This window comes from Solanum dulcamara, chromosome 4 (assembly GCF_947179165.1).
Source record: "Solanum dulcamara chromosome 4, daSolDulc1.2, whole genome shotgun sequence".
Lineage (NCBI taxonomy): Eukaryota > Viridiplantae > Streptophyta > Magnoliopsida > Solanales > Solanaceae > Solanum > Solanum dulcamara.
The window spans coordinates 16,104,129-16,128,545 of record NC_077240.1 but is presented as its reverse complement, the minus strand read 5'-3'; the positions used below and the strand labels follow the sequence as shown (position 1 = coordinate 16,128,545).

Sequence of the window (24,417 nt, the reverse complement as noted above, 5' to 3'; positions counted from 1 at the left end):
TATGTCTATTTTGACCCCCTCTTCCCAAATTCAATCCGACCCATTTGACATGAGTACATATAAGTTAACCTTATATGATTTAAATCCTAAACAATACTTGTACCTCTAATTCTAATAAGATTGTCCTAGCCCCTTCCCCTAAGCCCTCAAAACCAACTGTCAGAATCCCCTCATCTCTATATATAGTTGTTACAACATGGTCTACTTGAAAAAAAGAGAGTCCATTTTAACAAACACTCTTCCAATGATTTCTTCATCATATGCAACAACAACAACAACAATGCATGATAAAACACAAGTTGATCAAGAAACATCTCTTGTCTTTGATTTCCTTAAAAATAATTCAAACATTCCTCAACAATTCATATGGCCAGATGATGAAAAACCATGTCCTCAGCCATCACCACCATTACATGTTCCTCCAATAGACTTGAATGGCTATCTCTCCGGTGACCCCTTCGCGGTCTCCAATGCCACTCGCCTTGTCAATGAGGCATGTCGAAAGCATGGCTTCTTCCTAGTTGTTAACCATGGCATCGATACGAAGCTCATCAATGAAGCTCACAAGAATATGGATTTCTTCTTTGGGAAGCCCCTTGTTGAAAAGGAAAGAGCAAAGAGAAAAGTTGGTGATTATTCTGGTTATGCTAGTAGCTTTACTAGTAGGTTCTCTTGCAATCTTCCTTGGAAAGAAACACTTTCTTTTAGATATTCTGCTGAGTTCCCCTTTTCAAATCATATAATCCAAAGTTACATCTTGAATACCATGGGCCAAGAGTACACTCATTTTGGGTAAGATAATTTGGTGCAATATTAGCCAAAATGATTTTATTTGATATGTGCATTATTATTCTATAATAGAACAAAAGGTCAAAATTATTGATGTGTCACATTTTCATGTAGGGTTAAAGTTATAAATTAACGTGGCATAGTAAATATGTCACTTTATCTAGTCTTTTCTTACTAGTACGTACATGTTTATTACTTACTTGTAGGGATGTGTACCAAAAATACTGTGAAGAAATGAGCAAGCTTTCCCTTAGTGTGATGGAGCTTCTAGGGGAGAGTCTTGGAGTGGGAAGAGCATATTTCAGAGAGTTTTTTGAAGGAAATGATTCAATAATGAGATTGAATTATTACCCAATTTGCCAGAAGCCTGATTTGACTCTAGGGACAGGACCTCACTGTGATCCTACTTCCTTAACCATCCTTCATCAAGATGATGTTGGTGGCCTTGAAGTCTTTGTGGATGAAAAATGGCACTCTGTTCCTACTAATACTAATGCTTTTGTGGTCAACATTGGTGATACATTCATGGTAAGTCCCAACTCTTTTACAACTACAAACAAATTAAATATCAAGTCTTGGAAAATAACAAGTAAATGATTTAACTTTTGTACATATTTTAACCTATTGTGGCAAGCGGGGTGGAGCTAGGAGCGCGCAAGGGGTTCATCCAAATCCTCTTTGCCAGAAAACTACATTGTACATATAAAGTCAAAATTATCTTAGGTTGTGAGTATTTAGATCAAGTCATAAATACAAAGGATAGGAAGAATCATATTATTCTTTTCACAACCACACAACATTACAAATGTGTAACTCAATAACATTGACAAAACAAGTATGAAAGTACATATTTATGGTCCCAAAAGAACAACATGAGAGACAAAGTACTAAAGATTATTCATATATATCATGCATTAATGTGGTGTAATTATAAAGTGTATGAAGAAGCTAATTTGGAATGTGAAATTATTATCAGGTAATGTCAAATGGGACATACAAGAGTTGCTTGCACAGAGCAGTTGTAAACTGTAGAAGAACAAGGAAGTCATTGGCATTTTTCCTATGTCCAAAGAAGGACAAGGTAGTAAGCCCACCAAAAGAGTTGATTGCTAGGAATCTACCAAGGAAGTTCCCTGATTTCACATGGCCAGTTTTTCTTGAATTCACTCAGAAACATTACAGAGCTGACAAAAATACTCTTGATGCCTTTGTGCATTGGCTTCTACACAAAAACTCCTAAACACATAATTACAACTACATATCAATATATTATATATATATATGTCCTTTTATTTGTATTTGTACTATTAAGGTTTTGAACTTTAATTTAGCTACAAGAAAAGAACAATTACGACGGAGAATCTTAGTAGCTCAGTTGGTTGACTACTTGAATTTTCACCTTGCCGGTGAGGGTACGATTCCGACCTTGTAATCCCCTTCCCCTTCCCTACCCCCAATTTTAAGAAATAAAAATTACAGCTGTCCAAAGAGAATCTTCTTGTAACATACTACGTATGATTTGAGCAGCTACCTTATAGAGATTATATAAGATTAATAGTTTATATATGTATGTGTGGTTTTTCATCTTTTCCTTTGTCCCTTTGGTTGAGTATTGCCATATGTGGTGTCAAGACATTCAACTTTTTTATGATAGGATAAGCCATGAGTGAGTCCAAGACAATTGAATGATCATGTGGAGTCTATACATCATAGACAAGTTAAAAGTAATTTTTTTTAGTATCTTTCATTAATTACGTAACTTAAATATGCCTGGAGTAAAAAAATTATTTTCTTAAATTTATCTGTGACATGGATCACAAAGAAAAATTGACAGTTTTTTAAGCTGACAAGCGTCTAAAAGAAGAGGTGCAAATGATACCTACATCAAAATAATGAGAAAGAAAAGTGAAGAGTTTTATCTAATATAACATAAGTTTATATAGTACACACATATTTGGGATCAATCATAATATTGTTCAAGAGACAAATCTATGAGGTATGTTGGGCCAAAGTGGAAAATACGTGACATAGGCTTGGATTGTGACTATATCATTTTACATTAACAAATCTTCTTCATATCTATGTACTTCATTAGCGAAAAATTTCAGCACATTTGTTTGTCTCCCTCCGATTTTATGATAGCGACCTTATTATTTGCATCCAACAAATTAATACTTTACATAATAACCCTAAGAAGGTACGTAATAGTGTATATTTTCCTCTTTGATAAACTTGATAACACATTCCGTTAATTTCTACCTCCAATTCTTTAGATCCTATTTATTTTGCTAAAAAATTATAAAAATTGCTAATTTAACTTTTATTTGATGCTCAACATTAGTTGTGCATGCATGGAGATGAGATAGACAAAGTCGTCATTCCATGGATTGAGATATCCCATGAGATTAGTTATCCCATCATTATAGTACATGAATGTCGAGATAAATAATCTAGGACTAACTAATACCTCTTATCAAATAGAGAATAAAATATTCAAACGACCCCCAAGTCTTTTAACAGTGCAAAGATGCCATCAGTATTCAGTGCGTACTGCATAGTGACTATGCCAATAATGTACTAGGGTGAAACGTACCTGGCTTCTAATTTTTTTCCTTTTTCTTATCAAATTGGTTATTTTGCCGTACAAGGACAGTACTCATCTTGTCCTCCAATTGTTTTCTCCTCCCTCTATCAATGTTCCGGAAAATACTATGTTTACACCGACTCATAGTATTACTTTACCATAGTACATACTATCATTTTTTAAAGTATTGTATGTATTAAATATAATCTTAATTAAGTGATACATGAGGATAAATTGGCATACCTTTCAAACTAGTTTGGTGCGAGCACGTTTAAGGAATTGTTTGATCATGAATTTTTTTTACTTTTTTTCCGAAAAGTTTTCACTTTATTCTTAATAAGTTTTTTTTCCAGTCCTAGAAATATTGGAAAGCCAAATGCCTTTAGGGGACCATTCTTCACTTTCTATTTGGTCAAGGACAGTACTTTATGTCTAAAGTGTAACATTTTTCTAACTATAAATGCACTTCTTTTCCCATCGTACCTCATCCAACGAGACTTTGCTCCTAATTAGACATTTTTGAATTAGGAAACTAGATCGTATGTGTAACCAATATGCTATTAAGGATTGAAAGAAGGAAATAATAGAATATTAGATTAAGTAATTAAATCTATCTTTGTTGTTTTTACATTTCTATTTTATTTTCAAAATGACAAGGAGAACCCACAATTAAGTGTGAGACTAGCTAGCTAAATATAGTTGTGCTTTCAATTGGCAATCAAGTAGTGGGAACTTCAATATATATTCCAACTGTCCAACCCTAATGAAATAACTTGAAGTGAAATGACTAACTTTACATGTTAAAAAGCTAAAGTTTGTGGTGAAAGCATCTTGAAGAGTGCAGCATATATCTTTTTTTTTTGAAAATGTGGTCGTCGACAAGAAATTTCGAGAGAGAAAATCAAATCTTAGGAAGATGAAATGTTCCACTTCAATTCCATCATCTGAATTTGGCTACATAAAGAGGGCCATTTGCTTTGCTTCATTGTGACACAATATTCTCCAATCTCCTATTGACCAATACCATCGCACACATAGATATGCTTAATTCTTTCAAGTGTTTGGTTGTCAACAATGACACGTATTGTTCGCTTTTGGCTTAATATGTTTCACGAAAATATGTCTTTTCGGTTGTGTCATCATCGAGTTCAAAAATATGTGTATCATGTGAACTTGTTTATATCTTATAAATCTTTACTTTCATTTCTCATTTAAATGTGTAATTTGCCTAATATGTTATATATGATCGAGCACCTCTTTCTTCATAACTTACCTGCCTAAATGTCTGTCAGTCCCTCTATCAACCACCCTCAGTTGTGGGCGTCCCCATCCCCCGACTCCAGCTTATGGACTCAACGTCATCGCTAAAGTTTGCCTTAATTACCACACTATCGAGGGAGTATATATATCCATAGCCAGTAGTATATAGTCTTGCAAGTTTATGACAAAGCAATCATTTATATTATAATGAAATATAAGGTCTGTTAGGTTGGAGTTGAGTTTGGTTCAAGTATGTCAGAAACACAACAAGTTCAAAAATATCAAGTGATCATATTATAGTATACTATTAGAAAGAAACATTGCATCGGAAGTTATCCTTAAGACAAAAGGCATCTTCCTTTATTTAGATTTTTATACCTTGATAATATAATGATTCGATATATATACTACTTCTTTTTACCTTGATATAACATAATCATGATCAGCATATTCCTCTTTTTGATGTAGACCAAGTATGTCTTCTTTTATGTCTAATTATGTACATCTTTATCCACCTTTTTATTTTTAAGTGATTTCTTTGTTCTCTTGTCTCAATAGACTTTTTTATTCTCTGAAAGGATACCTTCTCTCTTTTGGAAACTTATTACTTAAAAAAATGTGAAATTTTCGATTGCGTTTTCATCGAAAAACCTCTAGTCAGAAACATTTCCAATGATTTTTTTTGCAAAACATTTCGAATTTTTGACAGATTTCTAATGGAAATGTACATCGGAATTTTATGTTTTTTTTTGTAGTAGCCTCAGCATCCCATTTTATCCGTAATGACAATTGATACCTACTTGATAAGAAATTTCATTATCTTATAAGATAGATAAACCGTAAAGAAAGATAAAAATTCATCGCCATTCGTCAAAAAGAATAAAAAACAGATTTTGCTTAGTAGTTCAATCTCAAAAACTAATTTTTAGAAGGAAGGTATGTCTAAGACTATAAGAAGACCATTCATTCCTTCCTTGTTAGAATATGTTAAAATATATTATGCCTTTAATAATATATTTTGAATATATTCTAATTAATATTGTACTTTTGTATTTATAGCAAGCATATGTTAGAATATGTTAAAATATATTATGCCTTTAATAATATATTTTGAATATATTCTAATTAATATTGTACTTTTGTATTTATAGCAAGCATATATTTAGGTTCCTTAGTTTTAACTATTAGTATCAATCTTTGTATTTAGCATATCTTGTAATTTGTATATATTGACCAAGTTCAATGAAATTAAGCAAGCAATTCACTTCCTTCATGGTATCAGACTAGTACGATCTCCTAATCCTAGCCTCATCTCTTTCCTATCTCCTTTCATCTCTTCTCATGGCAGATTCACCCAAATTTCATCCTGTTCTCACCGTCACTAATATTAAGTCTCTCGTACCCGTAATATTAGACAATGAGCAAGGCTTGTATCATTCTTGGGCTACTCTGTTCATCAATCTTTCTATGGTTTATGATCTTTACGATCATTTGGTTCCACCCACGGAAGCGTTGGCTCTAGCTGCCTATACTAAGATCAAGTCGACTGATCCGACTCTTTGGAAGCGTTTGGACTCTGTTCTATTGCAATGGATTTACATTACCATTGCTCCTGATCTTCTTCTAGCTATCCTCAAACGCAATGACACGGCAGAGGGCACGTGGAACCGTCTTGAATCTCTTTTTCAAGACAACAAAGCCTCCCTAGCCACCATCTCGAGGAGGACTTTACGAATGTTGTTTTCGAAGGTTTTACCTCAATTAACAGTTATTGTAATTATTTATAATCTCTGGCGGACATGTTGGCTGATGTTGATGCTCCGATGACTAATAGTCGCCTAGTTTTACATCTTACCGGCTCCTTACCGGAGGTGTATAGTGGTACGGTGGATTTTATACAAAATCAAGAGCCATTGCCCCCTTTTGAAAGTTGTCGTTCCAGGTTGAAAATGAATGAGCATACCATAAAGGCTCGCCAAGCTCGTGAAAATGGTGTGTCCGAAAGTCGGGTCGATAGTGTTGCCATGGTTGCCGCACCTTCTTCCTCTTCGAATGACTCCTCTGCTAGCAACAAAAGAAACAACAATAATAAAAACAGGAACAATTCGAAATCAAATGGCAAAAAAAAGGCAGCTCAACAAAGCCCAAGTGGACCCAGTCTAAGTCAGCCGCCACATCAGCAGCACCAGTGGCAGCCACATCATCAAGACCCACCAACACAGTGGCAACCGAGGTGGCAGCCTAGTTGGGGAGGTTGGACAGTGCCTTCTTGCCTGTTTCCTGCATTCCAGTGGCAGCCAAGGCCTAATCCAGGGGCCCAACGCCCTTCAACCTCTGGGCTAGGCGTACTTAGACCTAGACCTCAATCTTTTAATGCTCTTGCACCTACTGCTCCTAGCTACACACCCACCGATATTGAGGCCGCTATGCATTCTCTTTCCTTTTCTCAATCCGATGGGAACTACTACATGGATACCGGTGCTACATCTCACATAACGGCGGATGCAGGTATTCTCTATTCTTATTTTAATTCAAACAATAAGCATCATAACATTGTTGTCGGTAGTGTTCATTTAATTCCAATTATTGGTCACTGTCTCATTATTTTTCCCTCACACTATCACCATTTACCTTAAACAATGTGTTACATGCTCAAAAAATCATCAAAAATCTAGTCTCAATTCGTAAGTTTACCACAGATAATATAATTTTTATATCATTTGACCCTTTTGATTTCTCTATTAATAACTTACAGACGGGGAACAGACTAATGATATGTGATAGCACCGGAGACTTATATCCACTTTTCTCCAACTCTCAAGCTGTTTCTTCCACCAATCAATCTGCTTTTACTGCTTTGCCTTTGGATATTTGGCACAATCGTCTAGGTCACCCTGGAGATAATATACTTAAGTCTCTTTGTAGTAAAAAGTTTATTGATTGTAATAAGGCTTGTAAAACTTTTTGTTCTTCTATTCCTCTTGGAAAACATTCTAAGCTACCTTTTTATGATTCGGTTTCATATACTTTTCTTCCGTTCGATATTATTTATAGTGATCTTTGGACTTCTCCTATTGTTAGTACTTTCGGCCATTGTTATTAGTTTTTCATGCTTTAGTCAAAACTCAATTTGAATTAATATTAAGACGTTTCAGTGTGACAATGGTACGGAATACATAAATAGAACTTTTATGAAATTTTTTGAGAAACATGGCATGCTTTTTCGTCTTTCATGTCCTCATACATCTCCTCAAAACGGCAAGGCCTAAATACACATAAAATCCATCAATAATATCATCCGAACTCTTCTTGCTCATATATCCATGCCATTATCCTTTTGGCATCATGCACTCCCCATGGCCACATATCTTCTCAACAACCTTCCTTCTAAGGTATTGAATAACCAATCACCCGCTCAAATCTTATATCAAAGTGATCCGGATTATTCAGATTTGCGTATTTTTGGTTGCTTATGTTTCTCATTATTCCCCTCATCTACTATTCATAAATTACAAGAAAGGTCCACTCCTTATGCTTATTTAGGTCCGGCTCCTAATCATCGTGGTTCAAAATGCTATGACATGTTGAGTGGTAAAATCATAATCTGTCGTCATGTTCATTTTGTTGAAACTGAATTTCCATTCTCCAAACTTCACAAAATAAAATATTCGGATTATGATATTTTTAGTGACACTATTAATTCCCATTTAATATATTATTTGTCACAAAATTTCACTCAACCTACATTGCAAACTAACCCACCTAATCAACCGGACCAACTTGTGCAGCCCAAAACAAATTTGACCTCTCTTCCTCAATCTGGGTCGTAGTCTCACACGGGCCCAGATCACACCTCACCTCATGCTGCTTCTCCTACACCCAGCCCAGCTATCTTGACCCCTCCTCACACCACTTCTAGGCCTACTAACCCCATTTCACACCGCATGACCACGCGTGCATCTAACGACATTTTTAAACCCAACCCCAAATACTCTTCCAACTACCACACTACGATCACTACTGATATTTCTCCTATCCCAAAAAATCCTATTAGTGCGCTTCGTGATCATAATTGGAAAAGTGCAATGTTAGATGAATTTAATACTTTAATTGAAAATAAGACTTGGGAATTAGTGCCTAGGCCACCTAATGTGAATGTTATTCGGTCTATGTGGATTTTTCGTCATAAACATAATTTTGATGGTTCTTTTGAGCATTTCAAAGCTCGTCTTGTTGGTAGCGGAAATACACAACAACAGGGCATTGATTGTGATGAAACGTTTAGCCCCGTGGTTAAACCGGCTACCATTAGAGCAATTCTCAGCATTGCTCTCTCTAAATCTTGGCCCATTCATCAAATGGATGTCAAGAATGCTTTCTTACATGGTCGTCTCAGTGAAACAGTTTATATGCATCAACCCATGGGTTTCCGTAGCAAACAATTTCCAGACTATATTTGCCTTCTGAAAAAGTCTTTGTACGAGTTAAAACAAGCTCCTCGAGCTTGGTACCAAAGATTTGTTGATTTTGTGGCTACCATTGGGTTCTCTCATAGTAAGTCAGATCACTCTTTATTCGTTTACAGAAATGGTTCTGCTATTGCTTATATTCTGTTATATGTGGATGACATTATTCTTACAGCTTCTTCTGACCATCTTTATTTATGATTGTCGCACTTGAATATTTGCCAATAGTTTGCGAGTAAAATGACTCTTAATTACAAACTAATGCATAAAAACTTAGCAAAATGCCTAGGATACTCTTTCATTCAATAGCTCCAGGTCTTGTCTGATAGTACTTTTTAGGTCTTCAGTCGGTGTTCATAATATATTTGGCGTTCAATTAATTCGAATTTGTATTGGAAAATTTTACTGGAGGTAAAGCGTTTTTTAGTTCCTATCAAGAACGAATTCATACTTACTAATCGAATTCAAAATATCTAATTAAAAATAAAATACTTATTACTATATCACAATCTTTCACGGTAAAACTTTTTTTTTAAAAAAAAAATAACGTCAAAACTACAGAACTTTATAGAGCTATATTTATTGTTTGGTAAAGTAAATTCTAACATTGTCAAAATCAAAATCGTTAATCCATAATAACTATAAAAAAAAGGATGTTGAATATAAATATTAATTTAACTTCTGAAATGTTTTCTTAATGGACAAGTGCATGAGGCCCGTTGAGTTTAAAGCAGACAATAATTAATTAATTAAGCATAAGAGGCCGGAATAATTCAAATTAGTTATGTATAGGTGCATAAGAAATTAGCCCACAAATATTAATGTTTACTATTGAAAATAACGTCACCCCTAATTAATCAGATGTAATTAATATGGAAATTTTAGTCATGACGTAAATTTCTTGCATCACCCAGGAAAGTGCGGTCCTTTTATTTTAATCAGATGACTCCAATTAATTATAATACTGGAAATGAAATTTTTCCTACAGGAAGAGTTTTTTCTTAAATAATGGACATTATACACAGATTACTTCGACAGTAAATTTCATCTGAATCCAATATTTTTATCATTTCTATTAAAATTGCTACAAACAATATATATAAACCCATAATTTTAACATATCATGGATTAAATGTAAAAAATCTTAAATATTTAACCCATAAAATATAAATTTTAGATTAACCAAAAAAAAAAAAAATGCTTGCTTTTGGAGACAGTATCTGATTACTACACACTCCAAATCACATGCAACTTCTTATGGTATCCAAGAGTTAGCTTCAGAATGTGATAGGTTGTTAAATAACCCATAGCTAACATAAATTTTATGATCGTCTATCACTTATCAATCGTTAAATAAAATCAGCAAAAAATTTTTATTTGTGTCGTGAGTCGTGACAGAAATTGATCGTCCGTCACTATTTGTTATAGTGAGTTTAATGCTTTATTAGTTAACATTCGACCATAAATTTCCAAATATTTTTGACAAGTCATTTTTGAGTGAAGTTTCACATGTGTTTGGCCATATATAGATTTTGGGAGAAATATTTAATTTTTTAAAAAATATGATTTATACCCATAAGTTATAAAAATTATCAAAATTACACTACTAAAAAACTGTCAAAAAGCGACGGACTACGTCGCAAATAAAATGCGACGGATAAAACGACGCTATCCGTCATTTTTATTTATTTTTAAATTATTTTTAATAGGAGCGAAGGACAGTGACGCCTAGTCCGTCGCTTATTTTGGCAGGTTTTTCCGCTAAAATTAAATATTATTTTTATATAAATATTTTATATATTTTATTAAAAAATAATTATTTATAAATTAAATATTATGACTCCGTCCGTCGCTTTTATTTGTTTTTATAGTTTTTTTTAACGTAGCGACGGACTGGGTCGCTAAATCCGTCGCTACTGGTCAAAATTTTTGGTCAACATATTTAAAATAGCGACGGACGGTGTCGCTTTGTTCGTCGCTTTTTGATCAAAATGGCAGTCAAATATTTTTTAAAAAGCGACGGACTTAGAGACGCTGTCCGTCGCTTTTTGTTAAATATGTTCAACGCAGAACATATTTTTTTCAGTTTTCTCTCTCTCTCTAAACTCTCTCTTCTCTCTACAAATCCGTCGCCGCACCGCCTCCCACAGCCGCCCCCCCACCCCTTTCGCTATCCTCCGTCAGTCAACCACCGCCGCCGCCGTCTTGTGGTGCTTTAGGAGTATTATTCATTTTTAAGAGGTTAGGGCCTAAACCTAAAACTAAATTTTAATTTTTTTTATTTGTCATTTGTTAATTAGTTGATTACATTTAGTTTGTTGTAGTTCATTTGTATATTGGATTGTAAAATTTGTGAATGTAGTTGTCACGCCCCGGGAGGGTACCCTAGGCGTGGCCGGCACTCGAAGGCCATTTCTGACCTCCGAGTAAACCAGTTGGTCCAGTCACCCGTTCATTTAATCACATTCTCTTAGCGAAAAACTCAATTAAGGATATACTGTTCATAAATTAGGGCCAAAGGCCAAACAATCATTAACTCGACAAGAAATTTTAAAAAGGGCTACTCAAAAGAAGAATTCAACATTTCTACACTCCGGTCTATGAAGCCTCTATCTACAATTTAGAAGGTGCCCATGACAAGCCCATGGCTACAAACAATCAAAATAAAGCAAGTGACATCAAAACTATACAAGAAGAGCTCAACATCCTCCGCAACTAGGAGGACTCACCGCTAGCAGGAAGGGGGTGGGGATCTTCAACGGAGCGCCGGTTGATGATCTCTGGTACCTGTCTCTGCATCATGAAACGATGCAGGTCAAATGACGTCAGTACGTGGAATGTACTGGTATGTAAAATGGCCAAATGAAAGGACATAAAGGAAACATCAATTCTATCAGAACTCAACTCAAGAGAAATAACAACTCAATCAAGTGTCCTAGATCTAAACGCGAATACGGTTTAGACGGGACCAATCACATACCATTCAACTCAATCCGACTCAGAGTACTATCAAGACTTATGTGGGAGTTTCTCTTACCCGACAACCATCACTTATGAGCCAGTGATAGTACAACAAGTCGACGTTGTTGCCGCGTCCGTTCATGCTTTGCCAGGGCATGAACGAGTCAACCAATCATGGATCCAATCCAACCAAGTCCTATAATGTCAAGACAAACATTTTGGGGAAACATCCGACTTTAATGGTTCAATCCCCTCCTATGTTTGGCGACGTAGTTATTGGGTTCGAGTATGGACTTTACTCTTACCCAATTCGGTGCTCGATACTCTTCCCAAGACTCAATGCTCATAAAACTCCATCCAATCGACTCAATCAAATCATATCGACAAGTCTCATTTAAACCTTATCAACTCATCAACTCTATCACAATCAAACCTCTCATAATCATATCTTTCAAGAGAAATTTAAATGCACATTTATAGCAACATATAGACATAACCAATCATTTCCTCTATCCATTCAATTAATCTTTGGGACTCATCACAACTTCAAGGCTTTAAATCAACAAATCAAGATAAGTATCATTTTCAAGAAAATAGCATCCTTTATCATAATCCACATAGCTAAGAAAATCAATAAAACATATTTAAAAACTCATCTTCATCAACTCATACTCACACAAAGACTCTTTTTGGAAGTCCTCGACTAAACCTCATCAACATAGCAAGAATTACTCTAATAGACAACAAACTCATTTGAACACAATTCTAGCAAGAAACTCCATTCCTATGGATATTTATTCTCAAAGAAGGTATAGGGCACATGGGTGGACTCAACCCATGTTTTAGATAGCCTTACATACCTTAGTGAAGACTTTGAAGAAAACCTTGTGGTTAGATCTTCAATGGAGAACTCGAATCTTGAAGCTCTTGGAACAATCTTTGTTAAAGGGGGACTTGGAGAAGAAGAAGAAGATGAAGAAGAGAGAGTTTTCTAGGGCTTTTCTAGAGAGAGAGTGGGGGATGAAAAATATGTCACCAATTGCTCAAGGAGGATACATATATAATTTAGGACAATTCCCAAATTGCCCCTTCTCAAAAGTTCTGAAAAAGGCAAAAATGCTCCTGGCGCGATAGTGGCACGTCGCGCCATTGCAGCGTCAGGCCGATTACGCCTAAAACCTACAAATCTCGTAGTGGCGCACCGCGCCAAGGACCAAACTACTGAGGCACATTCTTGGCGCGATAGTGGCGCGTCGCGCCCTTACAACTCCAAGGCCATATTTTCTGGGTTCTGGAAATTGGCTTGAAAAAACCTGCACACCTCGTAGTGGCGCACCGTGCCAGGGGACAAACTACTGAGGTGTGTTCCTGGCGCGATAGTGGCACATCGCGCCACTGCGGCGCCAAGCCCAGTTTTCCACCAATTGCAACCCAGGCCTGAAAATCTCTGCCGTGCTAGTTCGTCCTAGGATCGTCATATCTTTTGACTCCAAACTCCAAAATGTACATTCTTGGTGGCGTTGGAAAGAAAACTCGACGAACTTTAATTTGATAGGTCGTGGGACACCCAGATTGTCGTCTTTCAAAAGATAGGGTCGTTAGAAGTCGACCCCTTATACGAACTCATCCCAAGACTTAGCCACGACGAATCTCTTGGATTTAATTTGGTCCTAGGGGCCCCTTGTGATCCCACATTGCCTCCAACATCCTTAAATTTCTTGGGGACTCATCCTAGCTCATGCATACGCCCCTCAATACTCGGGTTCGACCCTACCCGTATACAAGAAGGGTCCGAATCTTAGAGAAAATTTTTGAGGGGTGTTACAGTAGTTATAATTTTGATTTTAGGGCTTAATTTAGATTTGGGTTGTTGAATCAGATTGTAAATTTTTTATTAATTTGTAATGTTAGTTAGTTAATTAGGTGATTACATTTAGTTTGTTGTAGTTCATTTGTATATTGGATTGTGAAATTAGTGAATGTAGTTATAATTTTGATTGTAGGGCTTAAGTTAGATTTGAGTTGTTGAATTAGATTGTAATTTGTTTAGTAATTTGTGATGTTAGTTAGTTAATTAGTTTATGCCATTTAGTTTGTTGTAGTTTATTTGTATATTGGATTGTAAAATTAGTGAATGTAGTTATAGTTTTGATTTTAAGCTTTAAGTTAGATTTGAGTCTTTTGAATTAGATTGTAAATTGGATAGTAATTTGTGATTTAGTAGTTACTTAATTAGTTTATTCCATTTAGTTTGTTGTAGTTTGTTTGTATATTGGATTGTAACTTAGGAAGTTTTGAAGTTTGAAACTTAAAGAAAAATATTGGAACTTAATTAGAGGCTTGAGTTTTAGGACTTTAGAACTTATAATTAGAATAATTTAAATACTTGAATTTTAGGATACTTAAATTTAGAAGTTGAACTTAATTAGAACTTTGAAGTTGAAATTTTTATTTTCTTTAGAAATCTTGTTGAGGTTAAACTTACTTTTGAACTAATTAAGCTAATGTTGAACTTTAGAATAACTTAGATACATGAATAAAGGAAATTTTGAAGTTTGAAACTTACAAAAATATTGGAAATTGGATACTTGAATTATATATAGGACTTTAATTTAGAACTTATAATTAGAATAACTTAGATACTAATTTTGAACTTTAGGTTTGTATAATATTTGAAATCTTTAAACTTTAGAATTAATTAAGTTAAGTAGAGTTAGATATTTAAAGTCATGAAGTTGAACTTTAGGACTTTTGAAGTTAAACTTAGAAATTTTTTAGGTTTGTATAAATTTTGAACTCTTTAAACTTTGTAGCTAGTTTGAATAACTTAAATACTTGAATTTTAGGATATTTTAATTTATAACTTCAACCTGAATGTCATGAGGTTTGAAACTTAATTTGTACTTGAATTAATTATAACTTGAATTAATTAGAAACTGAAATTAATTATAACTTGAATTAATTAGAACATAAAATTAATGATAACTTGAATTAATTAGAATATGAACTTAATTATGACTTGAATTAATTAGAACTTGAACTTAATTATTATATGAATTAATTAATTATAACTTGAATTAATTAGAAACTGAAATTAATTATAACTTGAATTATTTAGAATTTGAACTTAATTATAACTTGAATTAATTAGAACTTGAATTAATTAATTATAATTTGAATTAATTATAACTTGAATTAATTACAATTTGAATTAAGTAGAGCTTGAACTTTATTATTACATGAATTAATTAATTATAACTTAAATTAATTATAACTTGAACTGAATTATTATATGAATTAATTAATTATAACTTGAATTAATGACAGTTGTAGTCTCGATGAATTGCAGTCTTTATGAACTAATTAAGCTTGAATATATGTAATTTTGTAGATGGATCATCGTTTGTGGATGTATAACATGCATTATGAAGTTGGTGGTGGTTTGAAACCTGAATTTATTGACGGTGTAAGAAGTTTTATTGATCATGCCATGACACTTGATATTTTTAAGCGAAATGAATTGGTTAGGTGTCCTTGTCGTGAATGTAGGTGCTTGAAATTTTTTAATCCAGATATAGTTATTCATTCACATTGGATGAGAAACGTGATATATGTGAGTGGATTAAAAATTTGAGAATGTCAGAGGGCTATGCTTCGAATTTGGGTAAGCGGGCAGATTTGAATGAAGGAAAGTTAATAGGTATGAAAAGTCATGATTGTCATGTATTCATGGAAACATTGATTTCTATCGCTTTTAGTCACCTACCTGACAGGATATGGAAGCCAATCACAGAGGTAAGTCTTTTCTTTAGAGATTTATGTTCTGAAAAGTTGTTGGAAAGTAGTTTAGATAGGATGGAGGAAAATATTGTTGTTATCACTACAAAGCTAGAGAAGATTTTTCCATATGATTTTTTTGATGTGATGGAGCATCTTCCGATTCATCTTGTTAAAGAAGCCCGCCTTGGAGGTCCAGTTCAAACAAGGTGGATGTATCCATTTGAGAGGTAATGTTTTTCTTATATAAGTAATTAATTTATTCTTCTTATATATACTATAATTATTAGTTAACATATATTTAGGAAAATTGGAAGCTGCAAACAAACAATTAAACAGAGAGGAAAAATCGAAGGCTCAATTGATCAGTCTCATATTGTGAGAGAAACTGGTGACTTTTATTCCTATTACTTTGGCGATGAAGTTCCATGCAGGAGAAATAGGCCTAATCGCAATGATGAAGGTGATAGTGATCCAATGTATCCATCGATTTCAATTTTTAATCATTGTGGTCGAGGATCTAAACAGCGTGGAAGACGAAGTTTCACTAACATGGAAAGACAATCAACTGTGATCCATATTCTGCTTAACTGTCCAGAAATTCAGTCATATCTTAAGTAAGTGTGAAATTAAATTATCAAATTACATATTAATAAGTGATTACTAACTATGGGAGATTCGGTTCAGCTAACGCCTGAACAGCCCACTCAAATTTGGACAAAAAAAGAGTTGGAGGCAGCCACAAGGGCCGAATATATGGAATGGGCTCTCGAAATAATGTACGACGACTCCAATCAGATTTAGATGGTATTGGATCATCGCGTCAAGCCGAGGCCATTGACGGGGTTCAGATAGCTGCAATGTCTCAGCAAATTGCAGAACTTACACGCGCATTGGCAGAATCAGAGAAAAGAAGGATCGAGAATCAAAAAAGTATGAATGAACAAGTTGAGCAAATTAAAGAACAAGTGTTCAACCTCGTCCGTCAGCCTCCGCCCCGTTATTCAAGAGTGTCCACTCCGGATGATTCCGACAATAGTGATGAATATATAGCAAATAGTCCTTAGGGTTTCCTATATTAGTTTATGAACATTTTGAATTTTTTTTGTTAACTTTGAAATACTTTAAATCGTTCTAAATTATGATTTTATTTATTTTAAGTGTTTAATTATGTTTGTTATTATTTATTTTGCAGATTTTATTTGTTGTTATTTGTGTTTGAATGGACTGAATTGAATACAATTGAATTGAATTTTGATTGCAAGTGGGCAACAGAAAAGCGACGGACAGGGTCCGTTAATCCGTCGCATTTCTGATTTTTTTTTTATATATTTTTCCAAAAAAGCGACGGACAGGGTCTTTTAGTCCGTCGCTTTTCTGGTTTTTTGTTTTTATATTTTTTCAGAAAAGCGACGGACTAAAGGACCCTGTCCGTCGCTCTTCTGCAAAATTTTCAGATAAACAAAGCGACGGACAGAGACTAAATGTCCGTCGTTTTTTAGTAAATAATTTCTTTTAAAAAAAAAAATAAAAAGACGGAGTCCGTCATTTTTTTATATATATTTTTTAATTAAAAAAATTAGGAGCGATGCAATCCATCGCTTTTTACGACCCTGTCCGTCGCTCCTTCAAAAGCGTCGAGCAAAAAAGCAACGGAAGTGACTGCGTTGCTTTTCCGTCAAATTTGACAAAAAAAGCGACGCAGTCCATCGCTTTTTAGCGTCATTTTTTGGCAGTTTTTTAGTAGTGTTACCCATAAGTTTGTATTATCATTTTATAATAAACATGTTTTGTTAAAAAATAACCTTACAACATAATTGATAACAATCAACAACAACAAAAACAACAATATCGACAAAAACAGTACAATAATATCACACTCAAACTTATCACTGATTCAGGATAAATTATAACCCATCAAAAATAATCTATTCTTTTTAATGGAGTTGGTTGTAGATAGATATTAATTGGGATCAATAGATAATAAGTGTTTTTATAAAATATAAAAGTTTGGGATAATTTTTAAATTTTTAAAAATTCTCAAATACTAGAATTTGGCCCAAATTTTAATTAGTTTTTTTTTAGAAATTGAGAACTCGGGATGTTTGTCAAATATATTTGTCAAATAATAATAAGATACATTGTCAAACATTAGTTCTCAAGTTTTTTTCAATTTTTTTCCGAAAATTATTTTGAGTTTGGACTTTGAAAATAAAGTTTGGTAAAAAATTATAACTCCACTGTTCCATCAAATTTAAAGTAGTTGTTAAATGGGGAAACATTAGGTAGAAAGTAAAATCAAGACTTGGAGCAATTCACAATAAAAGCTTTGATATGCCAAAAATGAAACATTTGTTCCAACTTTTGTTTCTATTTAAGTTGGCTAACCAAACAAAACTAAAAACATTTTTTTTATGACAAGGACTAGCTAAACAAAGTTTCTAGATGGTGATGGCAACGACAATGACGTTTTTTTTAACAGTAATAAACAGTACTTGGACATATGCAATAATTCAGAAAAACAGACAAGTAAAACTGCACATAATTACCTTAAACTAATAGTGTCAATTTTCATGAAGTTTTTGAGTTTTGACATGGTATAAAACAAAGATGAAGATGCTTGTTTGTAACTTTCATCAAAGATTATAATTAAGACAGACAAAATTAAATGACACACAAAGGATATAATTACAGATTGAAAAATAGAGATATGAAGCGTACGTGTTGTTTGATATTGTTTACCGGATCCATAGTATAATTAGTAATAGGTTTGATGGAACTCATTAATTTTAGTACATACTTTAGATATATATTAAGAAATTAATTAAATACATATAAATATATACTAGCACTTAAGCAGTGGTAGGAAAATTAATCAAATATGTATAAATATATAATAGCACTTAAGCAGTGGTAGGACAAAACATGATATTTACGTATATAAAAAATTAATATAAAAATATTTTTTAAAAAAATATATAGATAATGTACTTGCTATTTTTAAATCTTGGATCTATCTATGTTTAATGTGCGGCAAAACTTAAAGAGTGTAGAGAATAATACGTTATGTTTTTTTAAAAAAAAATATACGTTACTTATACTAGCACTTTTCTCTTTCTTTTTAATCCCAAAAATATCTAGAGACAAATTATATATGGTGGTGGTGATTGATGTTTACTTTCATCTAATTAGGTTATTAAGATTGACTAGAAATCCCAAGAAAACAATATAATGCTTCTATCTAAGTTGATAAAAGAATGTGAAATTCTTTTCATTATTTATTCTTTGAAATTTAAAACTATTCTGGAGTCTTTAAAAAAGACATCACATTCGCCCCGCAAAGTGTTCACTTCTTTTTCGCCAGATTTCATTCGATTTGTTGTGGATTGGATGATCCCCTGCCCCCCACAGCGATGCGTAAACGTAACTATGATTTAATGAAAGAAAATCATTATGAATTTACCAATATTTTTATTTATTTTTATTATTTCTTACAACACTCTACCTCCCTCCCCCCTCCCCTCCTGTAAAAAAAAATTAGAGATTTTTTTATTTTTTCTAAAAAAAAATCTATCCCACCCTCCAAGAGAATTTTACATATTTTATTTTGAGTCAGATATATACAAATGTTTTAAAAATATATTTTATAATTAAACCGAATATAACAAAATGAAAAATTTCTAAACTAGAAAATTCAAAAAAAAAAAAATTAAATGATAAGCACGTGATATGAGATTAATTATTTGAATTTGAAGTTATCATTTACTAAATGTTTGTCAAGGTAAAAATTTTTGTCTATGTGGAACAATTGTGGCTCAAATTTATTCAAGGCCTAAAGTCAAATTTAAACAGAGGCCTTAATTTATTTATTTTGAAAATTATTATAAGTTAATTCTTTTAATTTATTTTGAAACATAGTATTCTAGATTTGTCAAAACATCTAATAATTCTTTCTATCTTATATGAAAACTTAATATTGTTTTGCAAATATTACTAATTTTTTTAAAAATACTTATAACTTATTATTGCTTTAAAAAATGAGGCCCCTCAAATTAGGGGCCTAAGGCAACTGCCTTTTTTGTAAGCCTGTAGAGCCGCCCCTGATGTGGAATACCATGTGGAAAGATTTTTTAAATCAAAGAAAAAGTGTAGTACACACACCAACACATATTAGCTGAGACGTGTTTCTCAAACGAGTGAGTGATAGTTTGAAAATGAAACGCACGCCATCAATAGTTTAGATATGAAACTCAAAAAATTAAATAGTTTAGTAGGGGGTTGTCATAAATATCAAAAAATCGAATCGAACCGAGCTAATTCGGTTTTTTGATTTCGGTTCTTCCGTTTTTCCGTTTAGTGCATGTATTTTTTAAAAAAAGTCAATTCTTCGATTTGGTGTTCGGTGTAAGGGTCTCGGAGCTTCGGTGCACCGAAGAACTGAACTTTTATTAAATTTTTAAATAATATATATATATCATTCATGAGCAAATCAAAGTAGCAACAGATTTATAATTCAGATAATTAACTTTAAATATTAATCCCCAAGAGGAATCCAAACGTAATTTTGTCAATGTACGTCATGTAAAGAAATTCGTCATCGTCCTTGTTTTCCTCGAGCAATAGTTGGATCCCGGAAATACAATATTCTTGACAGATAAATATGATTTTTTAAGCACAATAAATGTTTCATGGTGAGACATACTATTACTTAATATGATTTTAATTTTTAAATATTATTTACTTTGATTTTATATTTATTTTATTTTTTGTTGGCACCAAAAAAATTATTTTAAAAGCTTCAAACCAAATTAAATCGAAGTTGAAAACCACCTAAAAATAATTTGATATAAACCTACCTAAAAATAGTAAGTACTTACTATTCATCGTACTCCAATCAAATGGTCAACATAATATATTAAAGACTAAGGGCCCATGTCATATGCATTTATGGCAATAGAAAAGTTCAATGAGGCCCATCATATTCTTCAATGGCATTTGTAATGCATGATCAGTTGTCGAAATGAGCTGGCTCAATCTAATTCAATTCATTCCTAAAGGGTTAGTGAGTTAAATGAGTTAGAATGGACTGATCATTTTAACTAAAGGGCTATAAAATAACAGCTTAACCTAATCCTAAGTAGATTGCGGGTTGGGACGGATTGACCCTTTAATCAAAAGATGGACAATATTGTCCTCTTAGAAAGACTATCGAACATTGATCAACACAACATCAATACGTCAAAAAATCCACATGTCCATGAGTTACACACACTTTAGTGGAATACTTACAAAACAATAGAACATGCAAGATACAACAGTCAACAATCATAAGATTCATCATAACAACATACATTACATGATCATTTCTTCATAAACTAGACAACAAAGGTGAAACGAGAAATTAAGCATAAACACAAAAGTAAAAGAGGTCAAAGATTCATAGTTATAATAACTCAATTGCCTAGCTGCTGAAGATTTAGCAAAATAAAACACTACTTAAATATATATAATAAATATTTTAAAAATTCACGACAAACACAAAAGTAAAAGAAGTCAAGATTCATAGTTATAATAACTCAATTGTCTAGTTGCTGAAGATTTAGCAAAATAAAACACTACTTAAATATATATATAATAAATATTTTAAAAATTCATAACCCGCGGGCCGGCCTCTGAGGCTCACGAGTTGAGCCCATGAGGCTGGGCTAAAAGTTCTCATTCCTAAATGGGCTGAAAATATTTAACCCAACTCCACTTAATTCAAGGGTTGGGTTGGGTCGACTTCACGGGTCAAGCCCATTTTGACAGCTCTAATGATCTGTAACTAAAAAACTGACATGTTAAACTCAGAAAACCTTTATATTATAGAAAAGGAACTAAAATATTGTGTATAAAATTTGTAACTTGTGGCATTAGGGAGATGTACATGTAACGACAATACAATAATAATATATTCAGTGTAATATCATAAGTTGGATCTGGTGATGTTGTATGCACGCAAATCTTACCCAATCTTTTGGGATAGAGAGGTTGTTTCCGGTAGACGCTCAGCTTAAAAGGAATGTTCTTGAATAAGATTGCAAGAAAAATATAGTAACAATCAACTAACATGATACAAAGCAAATAACGCAACAAATATTACAATATATAGAAGCATAAGAGACTATGTACGCAATTACAAAATAGGCATAATATCTAAATATGACTCTTAACTTGGCTTCAGCTGGTACTTATGACCTTTTAACCTTACTAGTGCACAAATAAACACTTTAACTATCCAAAACTTGAATAAACAGACACATTCGTCCTACATGACATCCTACGTGTATTGTGTTACGTATGACACGTGTGTCTATTTGTTCAATTTTATACAAGTTTAAGTGTCTACTTATGCACATCTACAGTAGGAGGACATAAATGTGAAATGATGCCAAATTAAATGGCATATTTATGTATTATGCCTACAAAATAATACTAGTGAGAAGAGGGAGAGGAGAAGGCTACATGTAATAACAATCCTCCTTTCACATTAATTATTAACAGCAGACCACACGCACATTAATTATTAACAGCAGACCACATGCTGAAATCAAACAGTGAAAATGAAATTCTAAAATGTGTAAAATATGTTTTAGTGTTCCAAAACTGGAGAAATCAAAGGTTTGTTGAAGAACAAAGATTCAAGATTCCAGCATACGATTTCATACATAGCTCTAAAAGAATCCTCGATCGGTATGACAAGCAACATGTCGTGTTAACACAATGTTATCCATTGAAAGGATCGGAGCTGTTTAATTAGGAACATTAGGTTCATTTTTGAAAACATCCAACCCAACACCTGATCTGGTTGTCTCTTTTATGTATAATGTATCTCCTCCATCTTTTGTCTGCTCAGTGCTTTTGATTGATCTCTTCTTTTAATGTTGCCTCTTGCTGGAATTTGTGTCTTTTTTGTGCATCGCCCTTGGCTGTGATTGATGTTGGGCTCGCCAATAATTATGATCAATTCCTCTCTTCATATGTCTTTTTATGCAAAGCAAAACATATGCTTTTGTTTTCTTCCTTGTCTACTTGTCTCAATGCCTTGTAACATATGCAACACTTCCTTCATCTCTGGCCTATTTTCTGGCTTTACATCCCAACATTTCTTCATTATATCTGACAATGCTGTCGGGCACGATTTAGATATATATTTCCAAAACAACTCATTAGTATGTCGAATGAAGTACATATATATATATAACAAACTAATTAACGAATAGATGAAAAGAGAGTAATTAAATACCTTATAAATTTGATGTGAGATTTTACTACGAGGAATGTGTTGGGGATATGGGTCTAAACATTTAGCAACGTCCATTGCAAGTTGGACAATAGTATCCAAAGGCAGCTCCTTCTTCATTGTGTATTTTGAAAGATAGGATCTAAGAGTTCCTCCACCAACATATTCCACAACAATGCAACATCCATTTACTGAACCGTTTTGACATTTCATTTTTATTTCTGACATGTTATTCTTCTTTATAGCCCCAATAAACTGCACAAAATTAATATAATTAAATATGATCAGCTAATTTTGTATATAGGCTTCAATAAGAAAAGAAAGGAGAATTTGGAGAATATTTCAAATAAATGCTTAAATAGATGGAAACTTTACTTTGTAAACAAAACGAATAATCAATATTATAAGAAAAGAGAGAAATTAATTAAGTAGATATGTACCTTGGTGATATTGGAGTGTTGAAGAGTGCACCAAATAGAAACTTCTTGCATGAATACCTCTTCCATCAATTTCTTTTTTTTGTCCGTTTGAAGTTTTCTTTTCATCTCCAAAATCAAACATTTTAACTGAAATTCATCGAAAGAATTGTGTATTAATTAAAAGCCACCAATTTTTTTGATAAATGCATACTACTTTTTGAATCCATAATTATAAAAAATATATTAATAATAACAATAGTAAAAATCATAAAGATTGAACTCACCGAAGAGTTAGCACTTACCCGCGACTTCTTTTCCATTGTAAAAGCCTTTGTAAACTAATCCAAAACCTCCATAGCCAACGAGTTTTTTGACTGCTGAGTTTTTTAGGATTCAATTCCCATTCTTCTTTCTCCATGGTGATCTTCATGTTAACTTCCACACGGCCTAGGTAATATTTACTTGAAAAACCTAGTATTTTGTTAAGTATTTTTTTTGTGCTGTGAATTGTGATGTCCCCCACCCTCACGTATATATATTAATCATCGTAAATCCGCTTCCTATATGGAATGGGATTAATGATATTAGGAAACTATAATCCGTTTCCTATATGGAATGATTGATATTAGGAAACTATAAACCGTATCGTATATGGAGTAAGTTTACAAATAATTATTAATTTTTTAAAAAGGTAATAACTCTATTGAAATTGAACTGAAAAAAATTGTGTACAAAATCTGTAACTTCACTTGTGGTATTAGGAAGATGTACAAGTAACGACAATAATTGAAAATTCGCTAAGATCAAACAGTACTGTAAGTGAAATTCTAATACAAGTCAATCTCTAACACCATATACCTGCTAGTCTGCTACTATATT

At 33.1% G+C, this 24,417-nt stretch overlaps 2 protein-coding genes across 3 annotated transcripts; one reads left to right on the top strand and one right to left on the bottom strand.

The window, feature by feature from the left end:
• Nucleotides 1–110: 110 nt before the first annotated feature.
• LOC129884752 (gibberellin 20 oxidase 1-D-like) lies at nt 111–2,319 on the top strand. Its single transcript, XM_055959035.1, has 3 exons — nt 111–792; nt 996–1,317; nt 1,766–2,319. Exons 1-3 carry the CDS (start codon nt 197–199, stop codon nt 2,027–2,029), a joined length of 1,182 nt encoding a protein of 393 aa, XP_055815010.1. The 5' UTR covers nt 111–196; the 3' UTR covers nt 2,030–2,319.
• A 20,041-nt stretch (nt 2,320–22,360) lies between these two features.
• On the bottom strand, nt 22,361–24,185 carry LOC129886613 (serine/threonine-protein kinase STY13-like). 2 transcript variants are annotated; one of them, XM_055961376.1, is made up of 4 exons: nt 23,841–24,185; nt 23,560–23,685; nt 23,123–23,374; nt 22,361–23,004 (listed from the first exon to the last, which is right to left on the bottom strand). In XM_055961376.1, exons 1-4 carry the CDS (start codon nt 23,856–23,858, stop codon nt 22,990–22,992), a joined length of 411 nt encoding a protein of 136 aa, XP_055817351.1. In that variant the 5' UTR covers nt 23,859–24,185; the 3' UTR covers nt 22,361–22,989. The 2 variants fall into 2 exon arrangements, with proteins under 2 accessions (XP_055817351.1, XP_055817352.1); XM_055961377.1 differs by having other exon boundaries at nt 22,361–22,995.
• Nucleotides 24,186–24,417: the final 232 nt, after the last annotated feature.

Coding starts and splice junctions, on each gene's coding strand:
- LOC129884752 (XM_055959035.1), top strand. CDS start 197: ATGGTCTACTTGAAAAAAAGAGAGTCCATTTTAACAAACACTCTTCCA. Junction 793..995: donor CAAGAGTACACTCATTTTGG/GTAAGATAATTT, acceptor ACTTACTTGTAG/GGATGTGTACCAAAAATACT. Junction 1,318..1,765: donor ACATTGGTGATACATTCATG/GTAAGTCCCAAC, acceptor AATTATTATCAG/GTAATGTCAAATGGGACATA.
- LOC129886613 (XM_055961376.1), bottom strand. Junction 23,375..23,559: donor AACACTCCAATATCACCAAG/GTACATATCTAC, acceptor AATTTTGTGCAG/TTTATTGGGGCTATAAAGAA.